Consider the following 9,901-nt stretch of genomic DNA (forward strand, 5'->3'; position numbering starts at 1 on the left):
TGGGTGGGATATGGGGTGGGGGGGGACACATCTTGTGACTCATCCACTTTTCCATCCCCACCCCCGCTGGGGCCCAAGAAGGAAAGGCTTAGAGACTCAGCTTTGGCTCTTCCGTTTCCATAGCAACCATGCGGTTGTTTTTGCGAATCCAATTCAATTGTGGACACTTTTAACCTCAGACGATGGCTCGGGGTCTGAGCCTCAGGACGGGGTACAGATTGGGGTACAGCTCTCTGCTCTTTCCTCGCTACTCTGGGACGCTCAGGGCGGGCGGGCGGAGCGCTCTCCTGCAGCCGGGCCTCACTGGGCACCAGGTCCCCACCTGAAACCCCGCCTGCCACTCCGCCTCAGCCGACCCAATCAACGCCCAATCTGCCCGGGATGAGGCGGGGCTTATGCAAATCGTGTCGCCTCTGAGAGACACATAGTGATACAAGAGCTGGGAGGCGACTCGGACGCGGACCTTGGGGAACCTGGCCGTCGGCCCGCGAGCCAGTCTCAGTCTCCGCGGCCCGCCGAGGCTCAGAGTCATCCAGCGACCCGGCGAACGGCCTCAGGTAACGTGGGCAGGGCCGGGTGGAGGCCCTTGTCCCTTCCCCCTCCACTCTTCATTCCCATTCCCTCGTCTCCTGCCCCCTCTGATTCATCTCCCTGACCCCTGGTTCCAGCATAGGCGGCAGCATGTGGAGGGCTCGCCCCTGGCCAGGGGACCCCCCCACTCCAGTCCACGCCCCACAGGTCCCAGGGAAGGAGGCAGAGTTGCCTCCTTACCCCCCGAGCAACCACTGCTCTGGCCCCCAATACACAGTCACACGCACACACACACGGGGGTGTGGTGTTGCCGGTGCTAGAGAGGAACCCATCACCCTCCCTCCTTTGCAGGAGGGTAGTCCGCTCAGCCCCATGGCAACCTACCACCTCCACAGATAGCCCCTACCCACACCCTACCGGGCCCCACCGGCAGCTCACTGCACTTCACACTGTAATGTCCCTGCCCCAAAAGACAGCCTCCACCTCCAAAGAGAGCCCACTCCCACTTCACACTGTCCCCTCAGACTGTCCCCACCTCCACCCCTCAAGGTGACAGAGCTCACAGCATACCTGGGGGTGGGAAGAGGCTCACCACCCAGTTCTCCTCCTTGTGACCCTCTCTCAACAGGCCCCCCTGCCCATGGTCTCAGTGCAAGGCAGAGGCCCCATGTTTGGCCTCTTTCACCTGGCTTCAAGATAAATCAGGGACACCATTCCCCAGCAGACCATCCATACCTGTCAGTCACCACTGCCAAGGTCCCAACCTCCTCCGTTCCCCTGACTTCTCACGGCCAAAGCACCAAGTTTTCTCATTCCACCTCTCAAATATCTTTCTAATTCGTACCCTCTCTGGCCTTCTTGCTCCCAGCCACTCCCTCTCTCCTATCTTCCTGTGTCTCATCCGTGTGGACTGTATTGCTCCTTCCCTAAGGCAGCCTGAACCTGGAGGGCAGAAGAGCTGGGTTCAAATCTTGCCTTTGCCTCAGTTGCTGTTTGACTTTGGCCAAGTCACTTCCCTCTCTGATCCTTCGTGAGATGGGGAACAGGGGCAGGGTGGGCAGGACAGAGAGTGGACTTGATGAGATGATATTGGACAGCCTTCCAACACTGACGCACTCTGGTTCTGTGGTTGATTATGAGAGAACAGGACCCTTTCTCTCTTACCCTGAACCATTAGGACATTTCAGAGAGGAGGCTTTAGTCGTCACCAAAAGGACATTGCTTCTTACCCAGGCCTGGGTACGGGCCAACCCCTTCCCACATACTCTCCAGGCCCAGACTCCTCCTCAGCAGTTCAGAGTCCCTCCTAGACCATCAGCCCGCATGGCATGGGCAGCTCCAAGGTGGAGGTGCTCAACAGGGCCCACCTTTTGTTTATCATTCCCTGTGTCTCACTAATAAGGAGAGGGAGAAGACCTGGCTTTTGCTGCCATGGCCACTGCTTGGAGAAGAGCAAAGGGAGGAGAGGAAAGAGAAAAATCTCCTGACCAGGGAGCTGTTGTCACCATGGCAACAGTCTCAGCACCAGCTCCTCTGAAGCTGGGTGAGGGTGTGGGATTATTGCCTCCCTCAGCCCCTCCCACCCGCCCTGCCATCTCCGCATTTGGAGCCCACAACCCTGGGTCCTGCGCTCTGAAAGAAGCCTCTGAGCCCAGAAGGGCAGCGGCTTTGTGTATGGGGCAGTGCCAGCTCCTTCACAGCTGGAGGGCAGCTCTCAAGAGGAGCCTGCCCACATGCAGCCAGGCCACAGCTCCAACAGAACATGCCCCCAGTGGGTTCTGGCCTTCGCCTTTCTGCTGATAGGTTCTACTTGACTTTGGGTGAACTCTTCCTTTCCTAGGGTCTGGGTTCCATTGTCTCTAAGTGGGAGCAATGGCAGGAGAACACAGATAAACAAAACAGCCTGACACCATTCCAAGGAGAAAGAAGGGGGTTCTGCCCTTTGCATATAATCCACAAAGGGACATTCACTGAACATCTCTGTGTTCCAGATGTGGCCTTTAGGTCTCTGCAGAGCAGTTCTGTGTTGCCACAGAGGGCAGAGTGGCAACCTGTGTGGGGCAGCTACAAGAGGGCAAGTAGGAACAAGGGGAGAAGTACTTTCCTCACTGTCCAAGCTGCTCCCAAACAGACTGGGTTATATCGGGAGGGAATAAGCTCTTTGCCATGGAGCAAAAGTCCTGGAGAACTTTTTCTGGCTCAAGACAAGAGTGTAACGCAAAAGTCTCTCCCAGGTCAGGCTCCATTGTGGAATTCTAGAGCAGCAGGTGAGGGTCAGAGAGCTCTGAAGTCTACGCACCTGTGGGGCTCAACTCCATGGGCTCACAGGTTCTCCTCATGCCCAGAATGCCAAGTTCACGCTGCTGACTGTCAACTCTCCAGGCTGGGAGAGGCTGGTCATAAGGAAGTGGGCTTCAGTCAGGCCTGAAGGCTGATTATAGCTGCATCCGCCCCGAAGAGAAGAGAGGATATTAAGGAAGATGGAAACAGCTAAGCAATAGTTGAAGTGGGTTCTGGCTGTGAGAAGACTAACTTGAAAGTATGCAATTGTGAGGGGAGCAGTGGGAGGTGAGGCAAGACAGGTGGACACCTTGACACCAGATGCTAGCGGATTCTGGAGTTTCAGGAGCCCCTGGGCATGGCCACCCCTAGCCTATATGGTACTTCTGGGCAAAACTAGAAAAGACATTCTCGTGGAACAGAGGAATTAGAAGGAAACGCACCCTCTCCGAGGCAGTTGAGCCCACAGGATGGCTTGGCAAGCAGTGCCCCAGCTGGGTTTCAGCCCCCTTGGCTGTGCCCCTGGCCCTGACTATGTGGGGAGAGAGGACATGGTGAAGGTTCCAGGAACATTTCAAAAGAAGTAACAATAGGACTTGGTAGCAAGTTGAACCTAGGGAAAAGGGAGAGAGGAAACTAAGGGTAACTATGATCACATTTCCCCACTGGGATGAGGGAGGGAAGGAAGGAAGGGCAATGGAGAGAGAAGGACCATCACGGGTTGAGGGTGAGTCTGGTTGTAGACGTGCTGAGTCAGAGGCGCTGGTGCGCCACCCCAAAGGGTCAGTATTTCTTGGGTATCAGACACTGTGGCCTGGAGCCACCAAGATGGTCCCACTGAGGCCAAGGGGGAGATCAGAGCTATGGTTTTCCTGGAAGGCAGGTAGGAGTCTGTACTAGACAAGAGTAGCCATGATTTGGAGAGGGTGGTCCAGGCAGGTGGCATGGATTCAGCCTGGGTGTAACTCAGCCAGTTTTCTCCTCTCTCTGGGTTCCAATTTTCACTAAAATGAGGGGATGATCTTAAAGGGCATCACCAGCTTTGGCCTGCTGACCTAAGAGCACTAGAAGGAATGAAGAGAGATGAAGGAGGAGTCATAGTCCTTGGTGGGCCCGGGATCAAATGGGCACTGAGAACAGGTATGGCCCCAGGAGACAGAAAATGGTAGGAAGGCAGCGCAGGGAAGGCGGAGAAAAGGGGCAGGATGTGAGAGTCACACAGATGCCATCTCACACACACACACGCACACACACACACACACGTGTGCACTCTGGCAGATTTGCAGTCTCATACGCTGATGTGCTCCCACCCACTCCCAGCCCTTTACGCAGACACTCAGGCACATCCCACAGGAGCAGAGGGAGAGGCTCTGCCTTCCCCATCAGGTGCTTCCACCCCTGGGTTCTTGAGCTTTCTTGACTATACCCCGAGCCCTCAGTGTGCTTTGGGCTGGAGGAGGGGGCAGCTGAGGATGGAGCCTGCCTCCTTCTGCCCATGCGTGTTCCACACGTACCCTTGACTCTGGCCCCAGGGCAGCCGTTTTCGACCCCACAGCTCTAGGTTCCTGAAGATGTCACACCTCCCCCTCCCCGCCTTCTTCTGGGAGCATATAGGAGTCCTCATTCTCTGGGGTTGGTAAGTGGGAGAGGATGTTGCTACCCCTACTGCTCCTTGATCTGCCTCATGGCCCAGTAGAGGAATCTGAGGCCCAGAGCTATCCTGTAACTCACTGAGGTCACATAGCAAGGGAAGGGGCATGGACCTGACCCATCTCAGATCTAGTTACCTAGGGCACTCCCAGCAGTAAGGATTAGAAGCCACACTGGCAGGCACTGGGCTGTGGAAGTAGAATTCCTTCTGCCAGCCTGAGGGCTTCCTTTTGCAGAGTGTCTTCGTGACAAGCTACCCTGCAGTTGGAGTCTGGCACCCCTCCAAAGAGACTCCAGGCAGGTCAAATTCACCTCCCAGGCCATGTCCTGGGAAACTGGGGCTCTAGTGGGACATTCCTGAATGTCCACTCAGCCTTCTGGGTCTGGTGGGGGCCTCACTCTAGCCAGGCTTCATGGGGAGGGCCTGTACCTCCCTCTGCAAAAAATGCCTTGGGCACAGGCTACTTGAGGGGCTCATGTTCGCACTGGGGACTGACTCTTCATTCTCCCCAAACCTGTTTCTCAGCAATACCACCTCTATCTATTCAGCCCCAAATCTGAGCATTGGCTGCAATTCCTCTGTCCCTCTCACCCCCGCATCCAGTCAGTCCCCAAGTCCTGCTAAGGCCCCCTCCTAACATCTCTCAGTCCATCCACATCCCTCCACCACCCCTACCCTAGTGTCATTGTCTCTCACCTGAACTCTGCCGCAGGACCTCTCTGCTCTCCCTCCTTCCCACACCCAGGTCATCTTGCACACTGTAGCCAAAGGAAAAATCCTAAAACACATTCCTTCTCTCTGGGTCCCCAGCACCATGTCGTAAGCAATCTATAAGTGTTTGTGGAACGAATGTGGTCCTCTTAACACTTGCTTTAAAACCCCAGGAGCTTCTGTCCTCCACGGGTAAAGGCCAAACTCCTTGGCATGGATTGAAGGCCCTTTACAGTCAGCTGTCTACCTCTTTGACCCAATTATGAGCTAGTGAAGGTTGGCTCATGTCGACTTTATCCCCATCACTGGCACAGGGCCTAGCACACAGTCAACCTCAATAAATGCTCAGGGAATTGGGCTTCCCTGATGGCGCAGTGGTTGAGAGTCCGCCTGCCGATTCAGGGGACACGGGTTCATGCCCTGGTCCGGGAAGATCCCACATGTCGCCGAGCGGCTAGGCCCATGAGCCATGGCCGCTGAGCCTGCGTGTCTGGAGCCTGTGCTCCGCAACAGGAGAGGCCACAACAGTGAGAGGCCTGCGTACCGCAAAAAAAAAAAATGCTCAGGGAATGAATGAACGAATGAAAAGGAGAAGGCAATCAGCGTCATCAGTGCTACCAGCTAGGACTTCTATTTGTACAGAGGAAGGAGGGAGAGAAGTTTCTTGCTGGGGTGGCCTGGAAGGCCTTGAGGAAGAACTTGGGAGACATGCGGGGGGAGCATGTGAGGAACCTGCCTGGCAGGAGAGGAGCCTGCAGAGGTGGGTAGGGGCTGAGTGCGGAAAGCTCTGAATAGCAAGGGGAGGATTAAGACTCTCTTCTACTACGGGTGTAGGGAGCTATGGAAGGTGTAAAGAGGAGAGGAGAGGATGAAGATTGTAGCATGCAGACTGGTCAGTGAGAAGGAAGAGTGCTGAGACCTGGAAGGCTAGAGATCCTGGTTTCCAGGGGAGGAACCCTGCTGCGAGAGGGGCAGGGCCTGCTGTAGACAGAGGAGGCCCTGTAATGAGGAGAAGCCCCCAGCCCAGTTGTGTGTAGGGGAAGGGGGGGGGAGGTAGGAGCTCCTATGGGAAGAGGTGTGGTGAAAGGACACAGCCCAGCTGTAGGAGTTGCGGGTTGTCCAGGGTGGTGGTGAGAGGAGGGGGACCCACCCTGCTATGGAAGGAGGGGTCCTGACTGTGGGGATGTGGAGTTTGTTATGGGAGGGCGCTGTGGTGGAGAAAGGGAGCCTTGTCCTACAGAGACCTGGGGGAAGGCTGCTGAGGTGAGGGCCTTGCCCTGGGCCAAACTGAGGGAGCTCCCTGTCCCCTCAGGCCCTGCCATGGGGAAGACCAACAGCAAGCTGGCCCCAGAGGTGCTGGACGACCTGGTTCAAAACACCGAGTTCAGTGAGCAGGAGCTGAAGCAGTGGTACAAGGGCTTCCTGCGGGACTGCCCCAGCGGCATCCTCAACCTGGAGGAGTTCCAGCAGCTCTACATCAAGGTAGGCGGAGCCAGGCACCCCGGGGGGGCGGGCCGGACGGGCGGGGGCGGGGCCAGGCACTCTGCGAGGCTGTTGCAGTGCCGCAACTCCAGTGTCCCCGCCTCAGTTCTTCCCCTACGGCGACGCCTCCAAGTTTGCGCAGCACGCTTTCCGCACCTTCGACAAGAACGGCGACGGCACCATCGACTTCCGGGAGTTCATCTGCGCCCTTTCGGTCACCTCCCGCGGCACCTTTGAGCAGAAACTCAACTGGGCCTTTGAGATGTACGACCTGGACGGCGACGGGCGCATCACGCGCCTCGAGATGCTGGAGATCATCGAGGTGCGCTGGGGCGGATCCCAGAGACCGGGGTGTGCTGGGGTGACGCGCTACCTGTCTTCGCTGCTGGGGCCCTTCTCTGGCACCGCCCTCTCCAGCCACCCTCCACTCAGGCCTCGGGAGCCATCTCGGGACACCCCACCACTCCCCTCCGCCCTCCTCCCAGGATCCAGTGGGTAGCATTGGTTGGGCGCTCAGTGTGGGGCAGGTCTTGTGCTATAGGGCTTTACGCAACAACTCCAGGGGGTAGGTACTGTTAGAAATCCCATTTTATAGATGAGGAGATGAATCAAATGGCGGTTCATGATTCCAGTCTAAGGAGTCTGACTCCAGAGTCTAAGTTCTTAACTCATTATTATTTCAACAAATGTATACTCAGTGCCTGCCACGTGCCAGGCACTGTTCAAAGTTCTTGGTTTCATGGGACATTCCTTCTAGTGAGAAAATTTAACGACAACAGAACTTGTGCTGTGTCAGGCAGTAAGTGTTATGAAGAAGGTAAGTAAAGCAAAGTGAGGGGAGAGAGTGATGGAGGAAAAGCAATTTTGTGTAAGGTGAAAGGTGAGCAGCGACCTGGATAAGGTGAGGGAGCTAACCATGTAGGTGTCTGGGGGAAGAGTGATCTGTGCATGGGGAACAATAAATGCAAAGACCCTGAGGTTAGACTGTGTTTTCAGTGTTCAAGGAGTGGCCAGGAGGCCAGGGTGGTGGGAGAGAAGTCAGCAAGGGGAGAGTGGTAGGAAGGGGGTCAGATAGGTAGCCAGGAGTCCATCTCTTAGCATCATAGTCTGGGGTAGAGACTTGACTTTCTTCTGAGTGAGATGGGAGGCCCTTAAGGGCTCTCTCCATTCTCTGTGTGGAATAGGGGGTGGGAGGGCAGCAGAAGTAGGGAGACCAGTTTGGAGACTTCCACTGCAGGCCGGTCAGGAGGGGATGGAGGCAACAACCATGGAGCAGTGGAGGTAGCAGGCAGTGGCTGGTTATTGGACCTATTACAAAATTAAGGCTGACAAGATTTGCTGAAACATTGGATATGGGTGTGAGAAAAGGAGAGTCGAGAATGGCATCAAGGTTTTTGGTCTGAACATCTAGAAGAATGAATTTGCTGTTCACTGAGACAGGGCATGCTGGGGCCCGAGCAGGTTGGAGGTGAAGAGTTGGGTAGTAGACATGTTTGGTGTGAGATGCTCATTAAACCTCCAGTCTCAATGACCATTTGTCACCTTCCAGTATCCTCACATCTCCCAGTGTTCTCCATGCCCACCCCCAGGCCCTTTCGTTCACCCCCAATCCTCCCTTCCCATTGTGAGTGTTCACACTGCCCTCCTTGCCCCACCAGGCTATCTACAAGATGGTGGGCACCGTGATCATGATGCGCATGAACCAGGACGGGCTCACGCCCCAGCAGCGTGTGGACAAGATCTTCAAGAAGATGGACCAGGATAAGGACGACCAGATTACACTGGAGGAGTTCAAGGAGGCGGCCAAGAGTGACCCGTCTATTGTGCTGCTGCTGCAGTGTGACATGCAGAAGTAGAGGCTGGTGAGGGGCAGGGCCCCTGGCCAGGAGGGGCGTGGCCACCTCCCAATCCAGTGACCTCTGGTTGGCCCTTCCCCAGGGGGAGGGGGACTCCAGCCTCACTCTCTGGCCCACCCACCCCTCTGCCCAAGTCCTTGCTCCCCTCAATCAAGATCCTTGAGGGACCACCTAACTCTGGAATAGAGACAGATCCTCAGGTATCCTGTGGTCTAGCCCCAGCCCCAGTCTTGGCCCAGAATCAACATCCACTGGGCATAGGGGAGTTGGTTTTTGCATCAAGGTGCAGGGTGAAGGAGGGGGGCTGGGTTCTGCTTTGAAATTCTGTTCTTCCTGGGATTGTGCTTTATAGGATGTGGTCCCACAGACCCCGGTTAAAGGGCCAAATTGGGTCTGTCCTTTGCTGAGGACCCAGATCCCTTAAAGGTGGTCTGTGTCCTGCCCCCACGACTCTACCTGGCCCCTCTGGCCCCAGCCTTTGGAGTGTTCATTCAGTCCTTTCTTCAGCTAACATTTATTGAGCACCTGTTCAGCGCCAGGCACCTCTAGGTGCTAAGGCTATGGTAGTTTACAAGACTCATTCTGTGCCCTCCGGCAGCTCGTAGGGTAGTTAGTGGTCAGGGTCTCAGACAGGCATGTTGAGCACAGGTGAGCAGAGGGTGCGGTGCGGCTGGTTAGTTTGAGAGGAACTATTAAATCTTTCTGCTCAGCTCCACACAGAGCTGCAGAAGGACGAAATGAAAAGTGTTTGGAAGTCTAGGAACCATGTCAGGGGGAATTTTAAGAAAAATTGAAATTTATGTAATATCTATATTTTTAGGACCCTTTAAAAGAGCTAAAATCACTTTATTAGTTGAGGATATTAAAACATACTTTATATTACTTGGTTTCTTGTAAAATGATTAAATGAATACAGAAAATGCTAATTTTCAGGGGGAAAAAAGAACTGAGAAAAAAGAGAGACAATATCACTCAATTTACCAGATGACAGTTTTTCTTATCAGGCTAAGTCCTGAGCTGTCACAGTCAGCAGTTTCTGCTGCTTCCTTTTTAATGATCTTTTTCAATTCAGTGAGCACGTCTCTGCTGTGCACTTATTCTGGTTAGGTGCTGACTTCAGAAACAGAGAACACAAGGTTTGCCAAGAGTGAGACAAGTGTAGTTCCCACATCTGGATTTGGTCTAGTTTGAGAATGGGCTTATTCTTTCACCGCTACAGAAGCAGACGGAGCTAGAAGACGAGGACCAGCCGGCCGCTGTTTTGGCTGCCAGGCTGCATGTATGGGCCAAATGCCTAAAAATGTGCTGGGCATGCTCCATTGAAAGGCTTTTTCTAACCCCAAATCCTAAGTCCACCAGGTAGTTCATCATCTTCCAAGTGCACTGGCTT

At 54.8% G+C, this 9,901-nt stretch overlaps 1 protein-coding gene across 1 annotated transcript; it reads left to right on the plus strand.

The window, feature by feature from the left end:
* The first annotated feature begins 507 nt into the window (after positions 1-507).
* HPCAL4 (hippocalcin like 4) lies at positions 508-8,511 on the plus strand. The gene is made up of 4 exons (XM_060142677.1): positions 508-557; positions 6,486-6,655; positions 6,762-6,977; positions 8,314-8,511. Exons 2-4 carry the CDS (start codon positions 6,494-6,496, stop codon positions 8,509-8,511), a joined length of 576 nt encoding a protein of 191 aa, XP_059998660.1. The 5' UTR covers positions 508-557; positions 6,486-6,493.
* The last annotated feature ends 1,390 nt before the right edge of the window (positions 8,512-9,901 follow it).

Source organism: Lagenorhynchus albirostris, chromosome 2, assembly GCF_949774975.1.
Source record: "Lagenorhynchus albirostris chromosome 2, mLagAlb1.1, whole genome shotgun sequence".
NCBI classification, from domain to species: domain Eukaryota; kingdom Metazoa; phylum Chordata; class Mammalia; order Artiodactyla; family Delphinidae; genus Lagenorhynchus; species Lagenorhynchus albirostris.